The 20,667-nt window shown below is 44.1% G+C and overlaps 1 protein-coding gene across 6 annotated transcripts in view; it reads left to right on the top strand.

Annotated features, from left to right (window-relative positions):
- Positions 1-6,462: 6,462 nt before the first annotated feature.
- Positions 6,463-20,667, top strand: part of ZNF827 (zinc finger protein 827) — a 115,821-nt gene continuing 101,616 nt past the window's right edge. For all 6 annotated transcript variants that reach the window (XR_012651577.1, XR_012651574.1, XR_012651579.1 and 3 more), the window contains exon 1: positions 6,463-7,419. Coding sequence is in view for 3 of the 6 variants with exons in the window: in XM_075035286.1 (XP_074891387.1) it covers positions 7,377-7,419 (43 nt within the window). In the remaining 3 variants the exon portion in view is untranslated. The remainder of the gene's footprint in view (positions 7,420-20,667) is intronic.

The raw sequence follows: 20,667 nt of genomic DNA on the forward strand, positions 1-20,667 counted from the left end.
ACCAGGGAGCCCTGAATGAGATGCAGCCTCACCAGTACTGAGTAGAGGTGCAGGATCATGTCTCCAGGCTTGCTAGCAACAATCTTCCTAATGTTGGTCGTCTTGGCTGTGAGGGTGCATTGCTGGCTTGTGGCCAGCTTGTTTACCAAGATCCCAAGGTCCTTCTTGGCAAAGCTGCTTTCCAGCTGGTAGGCCCCCAGGATGTGCTGGGGCTATTCCTCCCTAGATGCAGGACTTTGCATTTCCCCTTTTGAACTTCATGAGATTCCTCTCTGCCCACTTGTCCAGCCTGTCAAGCTAGTACCTCCAAAAGGTGGCACAACCATCTGGTGTATCAGCCACTCCTTCCAGGTTTATATCATCTGCAAACTTGTTGAGTGCACTCAGGTTTCTTGTTGAGGGTGCATTCCTCAGCTTTTTTGTGTGGAAATATAAGCTGCTTCCCTTCAGGCATTACCTCTTCTCCTTTCTTCCTACTCATTAAGTTTTGTGGTACTCTGTGTGATTTTTCACTATTATTAGTCTACTTATGGACAAATAATTTGCATCTACTGTAAACTACAAACTTGAAAACACTGCGTGACCTTAGCTTTGCTGAGAAGTAGGGACTAGAAACAGTATTTTTGTCAAACTGTGTCAGCAGGGATTGAGGAGACTAGACTTTATTCCTAGTATCTCAAAAGACAAATAACCTTTTCCTCTGTGCTGTTTGGTATGATGGGAAAGTGCCAATGCAAGAAGATATTCCCTACAGGAGGAGACTGGCCACATGACTTCATGCTCAGCAAGCAGCGGTGACAGCAGGCTGACTTGCAGCCCAAACCCTTCTGCCTGCCAGTAGGTGAGGGCTGATTACTGAGGACATGCAGCATGGCGAAGCACAGCTGAATGCCATGTGAAATTCATCACACCAGGCAGGTGAAGTCTGCTGGAAGCTTGATCTCCATGTACTTGTCCTCTCCCTTACCTTAATGTGTTTCTTTTCCCTGGGAATGTTAAGATCTCAGCACCACCATGTTTTCTTGTTTCCCAATTGCCCCTCTATTCTATCTCACCCTTCTTTAAGCTGTTACGGTATTGCAAAGAAGGCATAGTTGGCATCAGTACCATCCACTTCTGTGCCTGCCTTCCTCCTGGATTTGTGGTAAGGTGCTATGTCAGAGAGAGAGATGAGTTTGGTAAATGCACAGTCCTAGATGGTAGATGAGCTCCTTGGGATCTTGCCAGTTCTCAGGGTCCAGAGCGGTCTCTGTATTACTCTAGTGTTTTAACAGAAAACTAGCTAGTGAATTGAGAAACCAGAATTGATTTCCCTGAGGAATTTGCCACCTTGCTGGTGCAGCAGAGAATCTGCTTCTCAACGTATATGTAACACGGTGTTTAAGAACTTAGGCACACTTTCATTTAGCAAACAGCTGTGGCTTAAAATGCTATTGCCTTGCTACTTAACTAAGCTGCAAGACTTCACACTGAAGCAGATGAGGAGGCCAAATGCATTCTGTTTTGCTGGTTTGGGGGTGGCAGCAGTTAGCTTCTCCAGGAAGATGGTAATGTCTTAAACTATGGCAGGTGTTTGCTAATGAGCATGTGCCTAAACCTTCAGTTAGCCAGTGACTAACAAAATGTTAAGTGGAAGCAAAATGACAGAGGGATTCCGCTGGGTCTCACCCTGATTTAACTTAAACCATTCTTAGGATGGGGTAAAGTTTTTGATTTCAGTGCATTTAAATGGAGAACGGAAAATGGTGCAAAAAGATCAGGATTGGAGCAGATAGTTATCGGTTTTTATTTCCACATTTGTAACTGTAATAGCCCTGAGCTAAATGTTCCAGTCCCCAGTTGACTAAACAAATTCTTCTCATCAGTTCAGAAGTTGCTTAGTATTTTGTGTTGTAAAATATTAATTTATTTTTTCTATATTTAATCTGCGCTGGGTAAGATGTTGCTGGCTCAGATTTGGGGGAGAAATTCTGCATTTCAAGTATCTGTAGGCTTAAGTCTAAGTCATAGGCTCAAGTGAGTTTTTTTTGCAAAATGTGCTTACAGAAAAGGGGTCTGAAGAGGTGGTGTAGTGAATTACAGAATTGAAAAGCCAACTGCACTTATGGTAAGATACGAGTCATGAGACCTCGTTGGTAAATCTGAAGAAACATCCTATAGTATTTGAGTAGCAACAAAAAGACGTGGACAGTAATGTAATCCCTCTCCAGACCTAGAGACAATGTATTTTTGGCCTGCAAAATCTAGGATTATATGTCAGTATGTGTTTAAGGCTAGCAGCTTTAAGTATTGATTTTTATTATTTTTTTTTAATTGAAATTAGGAGCTATATCACCTTTCCTAGGTAGTGTGCTATACTAACAGCTGAAAAATGTGAACACCATAGTTCTTCTGAAGAAGTATTAACATACTAAATTTGCATTTCAACTAGAAGCATCTTGTGTTGAAATTATTCTAAAATGATTATGGCTAGTTTGTTTGCCAGGATTTAGACAGGATTCTGAGAAAACCAGTTGCGGTTTAGCTAAGAGATGCAGGATATATTGCACTCCTCCTTCTTGATGCCTCTTCTCCCTGAGGCTGCAAGATTGTAGTGGAATTCACGAGAATCTTGGTCTTGAAGAACATTCCTGATTCAATATGTTCTCTGTTCACAAGCAGGGCATAGGCAGCTAAAGAGTTGGGAGAGCACTGCCAGCGCCAGGGTTGCAAAAAGAGTTCTCGTCTAGGTTGCTGTGGTAGTTCATTGACTGTGGCCCTTTCATCTTACTTTTGTTTTAAGAAGAAGGTGGTTAAAAACTTTGGGGAAGGAGAACTTGCTTGCCTTTTACAAAAGCTAAAGCCTGTCTGTTGTTTAGGATCCACTGGTTATGCAACTCCACCTCGCACTTTGTAATTATTTGTTACCTTGGGACAGATAATAATCATCAGATAGTAATGACTTCTGATCATTGTTTATTAGCCTTTGTGAAACTGGTTGTGGCCTTGCCAGTCACTAACTTGTCATTATTTATTATTATTACAAATCCATTACTTAATGTTATTTCTTTACAGAGCATTTGCAAACACAGATGATGGTATCCATGAGCTGTTATCCTATGGATTTGTTCATCCCCTTGTGTTTGCCTCTTAAATGCTTTAGAGCAAAGAGAAGTTTGTAATCAAATCTTGTTTGCAGGATTGATTCATAGTTACTGCTGACCATAGAAATATTGATATCAATTAAAATAGAAAAGAGGAGGAGTTTAGGCTATTGAGGGTATCCCTCTAAGACGTCTGGGAGAGAGGGTAATTTTGATGAAAAGCAGTGTGCCTTATACTAGATATTGAAGATACAGAGGCTGTAGGCAAATATCTTCTACATTCAATAGGAAATTAATGTAAAGATAGGAATACCATTAAAGAGAGCCCGTGGAGCCTGAATAGCTCTCCTCTGCATGCTCAGGGACACACAGCTGACCGGACCATCATTTTGGTAGGCTGTACTTACAAGCAGAGGTAGCCTAATACCATGGTTTGGTTTGGGGCCCAAGAACTGGTTAAAATGATCCGGTTTTTTCCACTCAGTACACTTTTAAAAAAGATCTGAGCCTGGGAACGGAACTCTTCAAAGTTTCAAAGAATAAAGCAAGGATGTCAGCTAATTCTTAAGTTTCTGTTTAGCAATCTTTTCAAGTATTTGTTACATTACATAAAGATAGTTTGGATGCTAGACACCCTGCAATGGTTTTAAGAATGTTACATCATTTATTACTGTGTAAAATCTTATTTACTCAATTTGTTTCATTTTTCTCATGTGTAAGTGAAGAAAATATTTACTTTGTTCAAAAGTGGTTTCTGAGGCTGAACTTAATTCATATGTGTAACTAGGTTTGGTGTTTGGAAGGTGCCATACAATCATTACTTATTAATAGCAGGACCTGCAGAAGCAATGCATTATTTATATTATGTTATCTGTGGAAGACTTGCAACTATTTTCTTGTGTTTGGACTAGAAATGTTCAAAAGTACGGTCAGCTGACTTCATTCTTTTTCCTACTATACCACCAAACATATAATGGAAGATTATTTTTTAAATGGCATTATGCCCTTAGTCATCTTCCTTAAACCAATGTATAAAAGAATGTAAAATTAGGACTGATGTGTCTTTGATTTGGATGTGATGGCTGGATATGATCTGTTGACTAGGGCAATGTGTGGAGTAATGCAATTAGCCAGGATAGACACGAAGAACCAAGTTGTTCCCATATAGAGTATTTCCAGGCGTGGGATTAGAAACTCTTCAAAGCTAGAGTATATAAAGTTTCTCCCTGATAATTCATTCAACCATTGGGATTTCTTTCACTGCAGAACAGGCTTAAGGCTTGGCCCACTAAACTCTTAGGCAAACTGTTGGGCTGTCTATCGAAGCCAAGGTCACCCTCAAAGAGATTTAGTGCTGCTCTGTTGCTTGCCCATCCCCATGGCCCTTTCAAAGAGCTGTGTTCCTATAGTATCTTTGCTGCAGCCACCTCAACTCCCCTAAAGGGGGTTTCAAATGATGGAGGGGGAAAAAAACCCACACAGCATATTGTAAATTAATGCTGACAATGTCAACATTAATTTATGCCAGAAATGCGTGAGGAATAGAGGGTGGAAAGATGATGCGGAATGCAGTATTTCCTGCATCCCATTCTCCTAGAGCACCTGAAGAAGGGCTGCCACAGCAGTGGCGGATCGTCGCACAGAGCCAGTACTCTTTCCCTTTCTGAAACGGCTACTTTGCGGCCTCCTACACAGGTAGGATCATTCGGACGGACAGAAAACTGCTGACAACAAAGCTGGCTTAGTTCAACACAATTGCCATTAGAGTGTATTTAAAAAATAATTAAGAGGGGTTTAGCACTGCAACTCTTAGTGAACAAAGTTCTGTTGCTAGTCCCAGGCATGTCAAAATTGCAGTTTGTGAGCAATAGTAAAGAATGCCTCTGGTATTTTGGGTTATCATTACCAATGCTATACAAATCTCTCAAACCAGCATAATCTGGAGAACTGAAGGAAAAGACAGGACCTAAATATTCTGAGGGAGTTTTGACTCTGGTACACTTGAGCATGAGTAAGTATAAGGTAGCTGTTTGGATTCATCTCCACCCCCAAAAATATCCAGCCCTGTTTCTGTCAGTTATACACTTTGGTGTTTGCTTCTGGATTAAAAGTAAATCTCTCCATGAAAATGAAGTATTTTAACTGTATTGTGAAATGATAAACTAGCGGAAGTCAGGAGGAGTCTATTTTGTCTCAGTAGAAGTGTACTCTGTACATGTGGTTTTAAAACTCAGAATTGCACATGCATGCTAGTGAACCTGAGATTCTCATTTATATAATCTTGTAAATCTTATTTAGTATTTTTCTTCCTATAGAAAGATAATTGTGGCTGTAAAATGGGTATAATATTATTTGAAACCATTCTAACTTGAGGTGATTAAGAGTGTAAGTTGACTGCCTAAAAGATTTAGGTTGCAAATCTGCTGTTTTGTGTTTTTCTAGACAGTTGTTTATTTAAAAAAAAAAAAAAGTATTTTGAAGTTAGGATAAAAAATGATGTGATAAAATGATGAGTCAGGTTGTCAAAAGCCAAAAAATTCTAACAGGTATGCATGCTAGAATAATGCATTTTTTTTATTTTTGCAACATCTGACTCATGATTTCGATTATGTATTCTGCCAAGTTCAAAGTTTCCTTACACAAAGAGAGAGCTATATGAAACAACCATGCTTCAAACCATTTTACTTCAATTGTAGTAACAGGTTTTAGAGTTTAAATCATTAACAACCTCTGTGTGAACTTTTATCCAAATGACTGCAAGTCACAAAGAGAGCACTTCTCTTTCACGAAGTACCTTTTGTGCTTCAGTGAGACCCAATCCCTCTTCTATTTTTTTTTCTCCACCTTCATGTCTGTCTTTGAAGAAAGATGTGTGATTTGTGAAGTAATGAAAGTATGTATCAGTTAATGAAAACTGCTATCCTGGCTCCATAATGCACGCTGGAATTGCTTCAGAATAAAGGTTCATATACCTGCATTACAGCAGGAAAAAAAGTAAATTTCAGAAGTCCAGATTGCTGTGTGCACTGTGGAAGTATCATGTAGCAGTTAAATCAACCATTAGGGGTGACATAATCTTGATTTCCTCCCCCCCACCTCCCCACACAGACACTTCTCAAGAAGTTGTGATTTTCATGCTGCTTGCATTCTTTTCACTTTTTAAAACCCGCACTAGAAATTGTCAGAACCTGGTACTGGAACCGTGTACCCACATGCTAACTTGCCGACCTTCCTTTCTTGCTTGTTTTGTACGCTGAATTTGCACGGAGGGAGTTGTATGTAATCACACCCCCCCGAAGTTCAGTTCCAATAAGCCCCTCCGGCCCCTGTGCTTTGTGAGGGAACAGCTGAACACATGCAAGAAATTCTACGGGGCTAGCTTTGCCCTAGTACAATTTTTCTTTTCTAACTCAGGAAGACAAAACGTCTGAATTTAAAATAGAATTGTTGTTGTTATTTTGTTGCCCACCAGAAATGAGGGAATTACAGTGCGAGTGGTCGAGATCCACAACTCCCCCCCCCCCCTTTTTTTTTTTCTTTCTTTTTTTTTTTTTTTTTTTTCCTCCTTTTCTTAAGGAGCGAATTAGGAGCGGGTGCAGGACCGGGGCAGCGCATCCTCCGCCTGAACCCCGCCGGCCGCGCAGCGCCGCGCCGCGCCCGGAGCGCAGCGGGGGAGCGGGGGCACCTTCCCCTTTGCTCTGCCCGGGCGCGCGTGTGTGTGTGTGTGAGTGTGTGTGTGTGTGCGCGCGTGTGCCCGCCCGCCGGGGTGTGCGTGTGTGTGCGTGTGTGTGTGTGCGTGTCCCTGTCTGCCTCTCGCTGCCCGCCCGCCCGCCTGCCGCCCGCGGGCGAGCCGTGAGCGCCGCCGCCGCCGCCGCTGCCCTTTGATCCCGGCGTTAGTGTTAGTTAGGGGCCGGGAGGCGCGCGGGGCGCAGCCCTCGGCACCGCCGCGCCAGCCCTCGCCCCGGCACGGCGCCCGGCACCCGCTCGCCCGCCGGGAGCACATCCCCGGCCGCTGAGGGATACTGCGACCGGGGACAAGCCAGGTGCACGACCGGGTTGGGGGGGGGGTGGGGGGGGGGGAGGAAAAAGAAAAGAGAGAGGGGGAGACGGAGCCCTTCGCGGTGGCTCCGGGAAAACCGGCTTCAGCCCCCTTTCCCCCGGCGAAGAGGGAAAACCCGCCCCGGTTAGCGGCTCCCCCGGGGGCCCCGGCTTTGTGGCTGGCTGTGCCCCCCCCTCCCGGTCTTATTTGATCTCCCGTTAAACCAAGGAGGAGAATGTGAAAAAAGGGGGAAAATGCCCAGGAGGAAGCAGGAGCAGCCCAAGCGCCTCTCTTCACGTAAGTGCCCCCTCTTTTTGCCATTTTCTCCTTCCTCCTCTCCCCGTCTCCTTCCCCTCTGCAGCCGCCTCCGTCGTTTCGTGCATTAGTTTAGGGTTACAGAGGTGAAACTGACAAAGACACAGCCTGGGTTATTCCTCTTTTAGGTCTGAGCTAAGGCAGCCATGTTGGTGATGAACAGCCTTGTGCCCTTTTAATTTTTCCTCTCTCTCTCCTTTCCCCCCTTCTTTCTTCGCGTCTCTCGCCCTTTCCTCCCTTTCCCTCCCCTCGCCCGTGATTGTGCATTTGTGCTGGGGGGCGGGGGGGGCGGTGTGGGTTTCTCTTTGGGGCCGGAGGGAGGGGGGGGGTCTGTTTTATTGGGGTGGGGAGGGGGGCTAGCACCGGAGGGGAGGGCGGCGAGAGGGGAAGCGGCTGCTGGCGTCTTGTGCGGAACCAGCCGAGAGGTCCGTCCCCGGCTAAAGGTTGCGGCGGGGCTGGGCGGCCCGGGAGCGGGGGGAGGCGGGCAGCGGCCGCGGAGGGGGCCGCCGGCGGCGGCGGCGGGGGCACCCCGCACCGACCCCGCGGCCACCCCGTAGGGGGCCGGGGGCGGCGGCGGGGGAGGGGGCGGCGGGGAGGCAGACCGTGGCAGGCGAGGTCCCTGCAGAGCAGGGAGAGGCGGCGGCGGCGGGCTCCGGGCTCCTCCTGGCCGCAGTGAAATGAAGGGTCAGGCGAGACTCGGGCTTCGGCGGCGCTGCCCCAGACGAGAGCAGCAGAGCACAGGGCTAAAGTGCATCCCGATCCTCCGCCTGCGGGCACCCCGTGCGCGCCCACGCAGGCACACGCACACGTCCCCTGACACAGCTCACCCTGCCCTGCTCCTTCTCGCTCCCTCCCCCCTCCCTGCCTATTTTCTCCCCTCTTTGCAAAACAGTTAACTTTTCTCCCGCTCGCTCTCCCCCCTCTCCCTGCATTAAGCGCTCGGCAGCTATTGAGAGGGAGGCGGAGTGGAGGGGAAGGGACCTAAAAATACCCTGCCCCTGCTTGGCCCCAGGGTCGGTTTAAGGAGAGCGGGGGGTGGACGGGAGGGGTCATTTGTCTGGCTCCGGCACATCTGCTCGGAGCTTGCCTGCAGCTCCTGCGCCGGGCTCGGGGCAGGGCGGGAGCTGAGCTCCCGGTGCCGGAGCCGGCCTCGGTCACCGGGAGTTCACCGGGGCGGCCCCGGCCCCGGCCCCTGCCCCTGCCCGGGGGACGCCGCTGCGGGCGGAGCGCGGCCCGTCCCCGTCCCCCCTCCCTCCGCTCTGCGAGCGAAGGGGCTGGGGCAGTGCTCCCCTCCGGCACCGGCACACGGGCCGGGGGTATCGGCGCGGGGGGGGCGGCACTTGCCGCCCCGCAAATATTTCTTTCCCTTGCCTTTCCGCCGGAGTCGAGTCAAGGGCTTGAGTTGCGGTGGGGTTTGCTTGGGGGGTTTTTGGCGCTGTGTTGGTTTGGTGGTTTTTGTTTTTTGTTTTTTTCCCCCCTTCCCCTCCTCTCGCCGTTTGCCCCCGCGCAGCCTTTTCGCGGTCCGCCCGCTAGAGGAGCCGAGCCGGCAGCCCCGGCGCTAATTCTCCGCGCAGAGCGCCGGCCGGGGCGGCGGGCACGGGGGAGGCGGCGGCGGCGGCGGCGGGAGCGCGGCGCCCGCCTCTGCAGCGCCCCGGCCCCGGCGCGGCGGGCGGGGGCAGGGGCCAAGCCCGGGCGCGCAGGGCCTTGCGTGGCCGTGGAGGGGCGTTTCGGGGGGGAGGGTTGGGGGGCCGAGCGCCGCCGCCCCGGTTTGGCAGAAGCCCCGCGGGAGCGGGGAGGCGAAAAGGGGCTCTCGGGGCGGGAGGTAGGCGGCGGGGCGGCCGGCCCGGCGGCTGACCTTGCCCTCGCCCCCGCCCCGGTGCGGCTGCCCTCCGCCTGCCTCTCGGGCTGACATCAAACCTGGGCTCCATTTTAGGTCGCTCGGGCGTGCCGCTCCCGTGCGCGGCGGCGGGGGCTCGGCTCCGGCGCCGGGCTCTTGCCTGCCCCTGCCTCCGGGTTGCGGCTGAGGCTCCCCTCGGCCCCGACCTCCTGACCGCCCGCGCCAGGGGAAGTCACGGCTTTTTCTGGCCCCGGGAACAATTGCCTTCATTGTGCAAATAGAGTTGTGCGTCTGTTATTTGTTTTTGTTTCTGGGTTTGGGTTTGGTTTGGTTTTTTTTTAATGCTCGGCCTAATTTGCAGTTCTTTCGGATTAATTTTTTAGTTCAATTCATGGGAGTTTTTTTCCTGATGTGTGAAACACGCACATGCTGTACGTCCCACACGAATGCTAGTTTTTGTTGAAATTTATTTATTTTAATTTCTTTTACAACTAGATTGCACTGGATCAAAAGCTATTACTTGACAATAATAATGCATTAGATAATTCAGAAAGAATTGCAGGAATACTGTTCTAGCCTGCAGTCCTGCAGGTTCGGAAAATGCCTTGGGAATCCATTGCATTCAGTGTGCAAATGCTATAAATAGTGATTTATTTATTTTTTTTTAGCAACATGTTGCTTTAATGGGTGCTCAGTGTAAAATACATTTTTACTCTACAATTCCTGCTGGTTTTAGCCATACGTTTCTTAGAGGAACAGAGTGTGTATTTCATTTTGAAGTATTAATGATGGCAGAAGAATGTAAAGTGCACTGTGCGCATCTAGAAAGAAGATGGCTAATCCTGTATTCAACCTTAACTCTGCCCCATTGTGGGTATTAGGCTGTGATTCACTCCTAAGTTAAATTACATATTGCTGCTGGTGCCTGAATGCTTTCCAGTACGCCTAAATGATGTAGCATCTTGCTGTACCTCCCTGTGATATTTTGGATTCTGTTGCAGTTGTTTGGGAAATAAACAGTAGGATGTTGATAAACAGAATAATTGACTAGTGTTACAGTATAACCCAGCTAATGTAACTTAGTCTGGCAAGTCCTGTGGGTTCTCCTATAGCCTAGGTAGGAAGCTGTGTTCTCAGGATCTGTAGGCCTTAATTGATTTCTTGTAAATTGTTACATGCACCTGAAGAATACTGTCAAACCGTTGAAGTAACAGTATGCAGCTGCTGCTGACCAGGACCCTGATTTTATACTTCCGCTCATTGACTTCATTGGACAGCCCTCCTGTAAATTTAGATGTAATTTCACAAGAGAAGACTGCACTCCCCAAATGTATGCTATGGTGAAGTTCTCTGTACAAGAGTTTGCTAGAGATGTTTAAGGCTGTTGCAACAGCTTAATTTAGTTTCAAGGGAGTTGCTAGATATTGATGCTTCAGCGGTTGAGGGGAAAAAAGGACTGATACTATTAGGTGCAATAATACTGTGTTTTGGTGGCGTCTGCTTAAAAGGGCAGAGTTAAGGTTGAGCTTTCAGTCATTGGAGTTGTTTACAACATAATATAGTTTGGAAGGGTCCTTTGGAGGTTGTCTGGCCTGGCCCCCTGCTCAAAGCAGGATGAACCTCAGGGTTCAATCAGGTGGATGGGTCCTTTGAGTCTCTGATCTTAATAACATGTATTCTAAGTAGAGTTTCTGTGTGTAAGGAAGTCAGGTTTTGGGAACTGTTTAGTCACAGATGCCAGCAGCATGTCTTCACTCACACTCTGAAATACAAGAGAAAGTGCATCCTTCTTAATTTAAGATACAAGTGAATGAGGAAAGGACTTTAAGAGTTCCTGGATAGACAATGGCTTATTCATACCTAAGCTAAATACTACAGCAGTGTAGGCTCAGTTTACAATGACAGAGTTAGGTCCACAAGTTAAAAATTTGCCCAGTGCATGTGTGTCTTATGGTTACTTTTGGATGCGACTAACTCAGACAAGTCAATTCATTTTCACTGGAATGTTTAAAGGAATTTTGCTCATTCCTTTGTGTGTGTGTGTGTGTGTATGTATGTGTGTGTTAGGGTTTTTTTTTCCCCCTTGAGCTACTTCAGCGCTTAGATTTTTATTTTTTTTTCCACATCTATTCAGTTAGCATCAGATCTTTAAAAATGTATGTATAAATACAATTTTACTCCGGTTTTCTTTTTGTTGTCTTCCTTTCGATTCTACCTTGCACTTTTATTTTCTTTTCTGAGAATTCCTGAAAGTCTGTTTCCTCTGAACTGCACAAATGTGACTTGGAAGAGTTCAGTCTGAAAAGTAAAAGTTTTGGGAAGTTTTGAGGCACTCAAGTAAATGTTTAGGATCTAGACCACTACATTGCCTTAAGTGTAGCAATCGATACTCTTTGGGGTTTGATTCTGTCTCAGAGGCTTGTAAGCAATGCAGTTTGTGAATGAATGCCACAATACCATTTACACAAAGCTTGTATTTATTATAGAGTATCAGGCAGAATTAGATGCTACATTGAGAAGTTTGAGCTACTACTACTTTCTGAGGAATGTGTTTAACGTAGGGCAAACTGCAATGCTATTTTCTGTTGGATTTATTTTGTTAAAGAAGGAGATGCAGAATTGAAACAATATTAGTTTCGATATCAAAAGCTAGATATGTGATAATGAGGGTGCATAACTCTTCTTGCTTTCATGGTCAGGTGTACTGTTAGATATTCCACGTACTGTGTTGAAGTGTTCAGCTGTTTCTATACACTAAAAAAACCCTTATGCTCTGTGAAGCTTTTTATTGTATTGTTTTTTATTGCTGGATTATATCATCAGAGTGTAAAGAAAATACTGTCAAACAAGTAAATTAACAGTGATTTAGAGCTTCCTTCTTTTTTATTTCTGCAGCTTGCTTCATTTGATACTTTCTGATAGCAAGGGAGGATGTGTTGGATGGGTTTTTCAAAAGACTTCCCAATGTCAGAAAAGCCTTTACTGTCATTCGGCATTTGAGAGTTGCCTCCAAGACAAAAGGCTTTTGCCAGGAACAGGAATCTTTCTCTTTTAATAGAGTTTATTACCTTACTAGCAGGCATTGCGTGTACAAGGGGAAGCTTTTAACATATTTTCTATTTACTATTTTTAACCTCTTACCGCTGCAGGGATCATGATATAGCTCATTGTCGACAAGAGGATCCATGTAGGGAAAATTATTATTCTTAGTATGATTAGGTTAATAATTTCATTGCTATCATCATGGTTGTCCTGGTGGTACTGTAATGCACCTCTCAAATGAACAGCAGTGTTTTAGTGGATGGAGTAGCATCCATATTACTCCACCTGAAAACACTGTTCTCATTTTGTCCCTCTCGCAATAGCAAAGTCATCATAGACTTTTAAGAAATTCATTCTCCCTTTATGGGGATTCTTTCTGACACGTAAAGTCTCTGTCTCTTCAAATTTGTATGCTAATTTTTTATGGGTTTGTGTTTGGGGTTTTTTCGCATTATACAAACTAAGTCACTTCTATAAAATCATTGAATGATCAATGTCTAAAGCCCTTCAATGGTAGACTGTGTCTTAGTGTTATCTGATAGTACAGAATATGAATAAATCACACTGGAGTATAAATCGGACTACTAAAGAGTCAGCGTTGTGCTCATTAAGCTATTTAAGTCTTTAGGATCTTATGAATTAGATTTCAGAGGGGGTGGGGGTGCAAAAGATTATAGAACAAAACCACAAACTTTTTAGCTGGCCAAAGAGGAAAACCTGCAGATAGAGCAGTGGAATGGGAAATGTAAGAATGTGCAGACAGAATGCATTTTTATTTTTAAATTTTAAAACGGTTGAAGAAAGAGTATGACTTAATCTTTGTAACAGAGCGATTGTTGTCTTTTTCATATGTAAGAAGGCAGGAGTAGGAGGAATTAAGTTTAGAAAAAAAAGAAGAGGAGCCAGGAGGAGCTGGCTGTTCAAAGTGAAGTATTAGTAATTTCCTATAATTTAATCAGACCAGATCCCAGAGCAAGATAATGAGAGCATGACCTACAAAAGAGGACTTTTTGGAAGTTAAAAGGGCTTCTAACATGAAGCTTCACAAGGCATGTGATTTGTCATGAAGCACCATATAGAGGACTTTTTTTTTCTTTCACATTGGAAAGAAATCATAATATAGACATTAGTTCAGATGGTTAGGGAGAGCTAATATGGCTTATGCCTGGAATCCTTTTACTGTTACAGCTGTTAAACTACTCCAGAGTCATGCTTGAAGAGTGTATCTTCTAAATAGTATTTTGTCCTGGTTTCTAGTATACCATTTTTTTGTTGTCTAGCTTGCCATTCACAGTACGTGATTTGTATCATTTAGGTTTACGCCTACAAAAATCTTCAGGATGTATGGAGGCTAAAGTATTGCATGTTTTACAAAAATAATAATATGCAAAAAATCTGGACTACAAAGTAGTTAGCAGTATGTAATAGAATCCAGTTTTCAAGGGGGTGGGGGAAATTCTCTTCCTCTCTCTTTCTGCCCCCCGAAGTAAAACTTTATTTTTATTCCACTTTAAAAAAATGTTTTCTATGAAGAATAATAGATTATATGGGCTGATATGGGCATGAAGAATAATAAATGATATTGGGCCGAAGCAAAAAAACCCAAAACCACCACCTCAAAAAGGTGGATAATATCCCTTTCCTCAAAGATTTTTTTTTTTTTTTTTTTGAAATGTAGTTAAGTAATAAAACTCAGATGTGACCCATACTGCAGTTGAAAGGGCGCATGCTGCAGGGTACAGTCAGCATTGGTTGTGTACATATACGCTGCGTTGTGGCTACTTTTAATGAAGGATTCAGCAACATGTATCCATAAGCTCACATGAGAGCTTGTCTTCTAGTTTTTCTTTTTTACAGGCTAACTTACAGTCACAATTATGGAAGCATTGTGCTCCCAAAGACAATTTCTCTTTTCTTCATGTGCCTTCAGTAGCATTTACAGGCTGGTATCCTCTTCAGTGTAGACTCCAAATATTTTGAATGCTCAGTCTGAACCTGTTGGCTTAGTAGTTAGCTCTATTCCTTAAAGTTTCTCCTGCCTTTCAAGGGATTTCCTGCTTCTGGTGTAATTACACTGAGTAGTAGAATCCCAAGTTAAGCCTAACACTAAGACAAGCATGTTCCGTTGTGCAGGTTAAGAATTCACACAGGGTCCAAGTTCAATTAATTTGGAATCATGAAAGTTATGGGGGGATTTTGTTGAGAAACATGCAGTAAGGAGGGAAAAACTGGGCTGCCTAAACAGTCCTTTCCCTTGTTCTTTTTGGTACTTAGGCAGTAGGAATGGAAGCTGGGGGAAAGAATGACTAGTGCTGATAGTATAGTAGACAAAGAGAGAGAAGTTTTATGCAAGACTGGTGATTTAGCTGCTGTTTAGAATAAATTGCACTGAAAATGAAAGTGTTACCGAGTGGTAGAGGTCTTGTAATGAATGGTTTAATCAGCAGTTTCAGAAAGTGATATTAGGTTCCAAACATCTGCACTGTTTTGTTTCTTTTATTTGGGATGCTCTCTCACTAGGATGGAAATAAAATTTTTGAAGCAACTCAAAGCAAGCTACTGTCATTATGCCTTTGAATTCTGCGTTGTCCTACCTCTAGGGATTCCCTTCCTCAGGAAGGTTTTATAGCTCTGCTGACCCTCATCTGGGGTTTGCTGCTTGGATGTGTTTTTCCTCTGTTGCAGGGCTTTCTATGCAGGTACAAAGAATTCTTCCCTGCACGGTCTTAAATTAGGAGGATAGAAGTTTTGTCTGAAAGTTTCTGTAAGGGAGAAGATTTGACACAAGCTTACTTTAAAATTACAACTTCCTATTTTAAGTGAATGTTTTGGACATGTCCTGGATCTTGGTGCCTGGTAGAGTTTGTAATATGCTGTATCAGGGCAAAAATGAGATGTCTGGTGAATTCTTAAAAATAAATGGCATGTAACTTTTAGAAAAAGGCATTAAAAGAATTGATGGCTTTCACAAGTGTGTGTTTAGCTTAATGAGTGATCCCCCTGTGTGACTTTATTAACAAACATGAATTCTTTAGAAGCTACTTCTAGACTCCACTTTGACTTGTGTAGTAGTACAAATAATTACTCATCTAAAAAAAAAAATTAAAATAAGAACAGATCTTCCACAGCTAGATGGTCATGCAGTGAAAAGTAGGTGAGGAACAGAGAGTGTGGCAGGCAAGTGGATTTAGATAGCAGCTGGTGGTATAGCTGTTCGTGTTTGCTTGATTTCCTGAAGCACAGCCAGAGTCTCTCCCCTTATAGACCACTGTGCCAAATCTAGACCTGGCAACTAGTGACTGAGGAATTTCTTTATCTCTGTTTGGAGCAGAACTTCCCCTTATCTACCTCTGTATTTCTAGCACTTTGAGCCCATGAGGAGCCCTTTTCAGGCACCGGTGTAAGCATGGTGTAAGCATAACAGCCTAGAGCTGCTCTAATTTCTGCTGCCCCCAGGCTCTCACCCTGCTCCTCGTTCTGGAAAGGAAGGGCTGACATAATCCTTTTGTCAATTCTGCATTGCCAAAGGGAGTTCTTTGCACAGCCAACAACTCTGAAGGGGGCTCTTCTGCCCACCTTGAGGTACTTTTACATTGCCCATAAGGTCTAAATAGACTTCACCATAATTGTTTATATTGTCTTCCTGCACAGTGCTGTGCCACATTGAGATAACAAAGCAAGCTCTAAATAAGCTACCTTGTGTACGGGAGGCAGTTATCACAGCAGTCTACCCAGGTTAATTCAGCTATAATACTTGTGGGTATACTCAAGGTGGCTCAGATATCACTACATAGCACTACGTTATTTAGTATAGACATACTCTCATGAGAACCAGAGTTGTTGTCTTTGAAGGCATTTACTGGCCTGCACAAAAAGTGTTGGTAAAGCCCACAGAGTTTTCGGCCAAGAAATGCTCTTTGAAAAAATAAAATCAAATCCCACTGCCACTGGCACACTTTTTTGTTTGTTCAGCAGAAAAGGCAGCAATGGAATGGACGTGAACATGAAACTTTGCTTCTAGCTATTCCTCTGCATCTGAATTTTAGGTGGATTTTTAGGCAGAATGTAGAAATGGGTTGCTGCCACGTATGCTGTGTCTGTGCCCTAAGTAGCCATAGCATTAGTTTCTTGTACCAGGAGCTTGGCACAGAATCCTAAATCTCTTTAAAATAAGATAAGGCTTTAGGAATGTCCACTTTTTATTCAGTGCTTGCACATTAATTATGTGACCTCTGACTTTTCTTAAGGTTGAAAGCTGCGGCAGTGCCTTAAACAGTGTGTCTAGGAGTAAGGAGTGCCTATTCCACATGGAAAGGTCTGTTTCTGTGTGTTAGCCTACCACTACGAGTAGCTTCCTAATCCTCTCTTACTTGGCTTTGCTTGTTAACCCCAAGCAATCCTCTCAGGGACATAGAAAGCAGCTGTCTTTGGTAGCAAACACAGCACGACAAAACAAACACTTCTTGAAGCTTCCCTTAGATACGTTACCGTAATATCATCCTTGTGGGAGGAATTAGAAACACAGAGAATATAATCTGCCATGTTTTAATCTGACTTTGGGAGAGAGTTAAAAATTAAATTATAGGGAACTAGATTCCTGTGACATTTACAGGAAGGAAAAGTTTCAGTATCTAAAACCTAAACTTTTTGTTTCTGAACCAGTCGGAAAGCTAATGTGCATAAAGCACCTCAGGTGAGTAATGGGGCAGAGTAAAATGGTAAATCAGGAGCACATTATTTACCAAAAACAGAGCAGGAGAAGCTGCATATAGCAAATATAAACAGAAGCTGGAGATAAACAAAGGAGATCTTTGTTAGAGCAGGTATGCTGGCCTGGTGTCACCTGCTATGCTTGAATATTGCTGTGCACACCATTTGTGAGCTCCTCCCTTCACTTTGTGACCCCTTGATAGAAGTTTGTAGTTGATTTTGTTCTTTTACTTTTATGAAGGTTGTTCCAGTGATCAATAATGTGTTCTAAAGCAACAATTTTGTATATTTTAAAAGTATTTTTCTAAGAGTCAGTGTTTTGAGTGGATAGTGTAGGGGTGTGTCTTTCTGTATTTTAATAAAAGGGAAAGAAAGTTCACAGTATTTGCTGTCACTACCTTTCCAACTTCAATATTTAGAATGATTTAAGATGACTTCACTGAGTTCCACTTAACATTTAAAGTAGGACTTAGTGTTTGTTATCAGCAATGGGCTAGCTTCACAGCCTTCCTCTGATGTCCCTTGGACTGCTAAGGTGATGCAAATGTTATGGAAGTTGCCTTGGCCTTCCCAGATGGGGATTCTCATTGCATGGGGATGTTCCTAGGGAGGAAATAATACTGTTGTTCCATACATCTTCATATCACTGCAACTTAGAATAGACTGTGAATCGGTGATGGAAAGGGTCAGAGTTGAAGCCACAGCTGGAACGCACTCAAATCTACTTATTGCTAGTTAACAGCCATTTCCAGCTGCTGTTGATGAGCTGGTCTCCAGGCTGAGTCTAGGTTAGAAAACATGAAGGAGAATCAGAGAGCTGTAAAGGCTCATGCCGTGTTCTTCCTTTGCCAGATACATGCCACACAGGAGAGAACCTGGCCCTATGCGTAAACTGGAGTGTCTGCATTATTGAATATGTAGTGGTAGCAATTCTTCTGAACTGGGTGGAATGAATTGCTTTTGCCAGAATGCCACTGGGGCTGTTGGAAAGTTAAGATGTCTTATTTGTGCTCAGAGAAGGAAATAATGAGCTGACCAAAAAAGAGTAAGCATAGGTCGGAACGTACAACAGTACATCATATCATCGAGGCAGGCAAATGTGACCACTTCTTTGACAATTTTTCAAACTCCAATATGTCCTTTATATGAAGAGCAGCCAGACAGCCAGCCTCCTGCAGCAATAGACAGAGAGATAGAGGCTGTGTTCTTCCTTCCTTCCTTAGAAGCTAGCTGGGTTAACTTTGTGCTCAGGAGATGAAAATCTTCCTTTGGCAGGAGTTTTCCTCTTGCTGTTTTACTGGTGCTGTAAGTTATAGCTGTGTTCCTTGGAACGTTTTTGGGGTCCCAGAGTTCTAGACTGCAATGACAGAGCTGTTGGGGTTGTGTGATGTTTGTGGGGATGTTTGGAGGCTTGGCAGGACAGTTTACAGACACGAAATGTCCAGCTTTTTTGAGTTCTTGTTTTTTCTTTTTTCCTGTGGCTCAACAGCAAGTTCTCTTCAGAGATTCTTCACGCCTATTGGGAGAACTTCACAGACAGCTTTTTTTTTTCAGCTTTGATTGTTGTGTAGTGCTACTACACTGATGAGGACTAGTTTTCTTCCTTTTTCTCCAAAAACCACTTGTGATAGAACCACTGCTTTTATCACTGATAATTCTCTTTTTTTCCACCCTTTGCCAGTTAATATTTGTGGTAAGTTTTCTAGACCAGCTGGAGAAGATTGGAAAGGTAGAAAAGTAGAGAAATACCCATTTTTCATTTTGATAATATCACTACTTTATCAGTGTCACTGCCAGAAGACTCCTGGCAGTTTCAGAAGTTAATAGAATGAGAAGTTTGGAACTGGTTCAAGAGAAGACACAGCATGCCTTTAATCCATTGGAGGGAAGAGGAAAAGTGAAGGTTGCCATTTGTATTATCCCCAGCATTGTCGGCCTGGCTTGGGAAATGAGAGCCAGTAGTCATGGAGAAAGCAGATCAGAAATACCATATTCTTCTGTAGGACTTCTGATTACTCTTTCACCTGAGTCTCTCCTGGACTTTTGTTTTCTACAGTAGTGATTAGACATCAGAAAGTGCTCTCAAGGATTACCTTGTACTTGAGAGAGACAAGGAAATACTGTTTCCTTCTCCTTTATTGTATTTGTATAGTGCATAGGAGTACAAGCCGGCGAGTCAGCCTGCTGACTGAGACATGTGTGGCCCAACAAAAAGGTAGTTTCAGCCTGAAAGAGAGCTTGCATTCTAAATTGGGTGTCCTGTAGGAAAGATGCACTTGGCAGTTTCTCAGGGAAACTGAGGTAACAATGGTTGAGGTTGTGCATGTGTATAGCCGTTGTCCCTCAGAGGAACAGAGGTAAGCGGGAAACGGATGGAAAACGTGCTCCTTGAAATGACTAGATATGTTCTGGATGTTGCTGTGTGTTTTTACAGCACTGCTGAAACCTTCTAAAGAGCTTTCCTCAAGTATTGAAGCCATGCTGGGCTTCCATTCATCTGTCCCTGTACAAACCCTGGTGGAAGTTCTCTGCTTCTCAATTCCAAAATTTGACTATGCCTTTGAAGAGATACAGGAAACCAGATCTATTGCACAGTCCTTTGTTTTTAATAACTTCTGTGTGTAGAGGAAGAAGGATGATATATCATTATCCTTTTGGTTTCAGCTTCTGTGTCGTCAGATATTTTCTATTCTCCTTTTCTGGAAATCTCTTGCTATTACCAGTGAGAGAGGAAGTATGGAAAGGGAAATTTTACCTGAGATCATGCGCTTCTACCTTGATATAGATTTGATACTCCATTTTGAGCCTAAACCAGCTCACTGACAAGGACGATGGCCTTCTGTAATTTTCCCATACTCTCCTGGCACTTGTGAGGATTGGACTGTTCTTTAGATTCCCACCAGGGGCACTGAAGCATCTCTACCTTGAAGAAGTCAGTAACTGCGGAGCTTTGGTAGTATTTGCCCATTGTTACTTTCCTCTGTACGTTATTGATTTCTTCCTGTTTTATAGGGGCTGGGCGAGTGTGTGTCTTGGGGAGGAAGGTGGTTTGGATTTAACAGGAGGAGCTGAGGGGAGACTGGGAACTTCATGCCCTGTGTATATGCTCAGCCATGCAGAGGGCGTTGATGGAGAAACAGCAGGTGCTCTTGGTGTGGCGTTCAGGTGGGCTGAGGGAGCACTGAGGGTCATGCAGAGAGCAAGAGTAAACATGGTGACAGTGGCCTCAAATGACAGCAAGGGAGCTTTATTTCCTGGAGCTATCACTTTGGTGTTTGGAAACCTTTTTTAAATAAGCCTGTTGTAATCTTGTTTATAGTAATTAAGGATTTGCTAGTAATTAAAATAGTTGGTTTTGGCAATGTACAGATTGTCTTTTCAGGGGTACTGGTAATGTAAGGATGGAAACATTTACACAAGAATAAAAGTCAAGGAAGCAGGTAATTGACCGATTTATCAACCTTAGCAGACAATTTTTTCTGATACATTGTGGTAGCTATGGTAAATTTACTCTGGATTGCTTAAGGGCATGATCCTATATGGTGTGTACAGCACATGAGGGCAACTCCCTGAAATGAATGGGTGAAGAAGCAGGTAATCAGCCAGTGTGGTTTTGGTGCCTCCATTACCCTTTTGGTCAA

This window comes from Buteo buteo, chromosome 1 (assembly GCF_964188355.1).
Source record: "Buteo buteo chromosome 1, bButBut1.hap1.1, whole genome shotgun sequence".
Taxonomy (NCBI): Eukaryota; Metazoa; Chordata; class Aves; order Accipitriformes; family Accipitridae; genus Buteo; species Buteo buteo.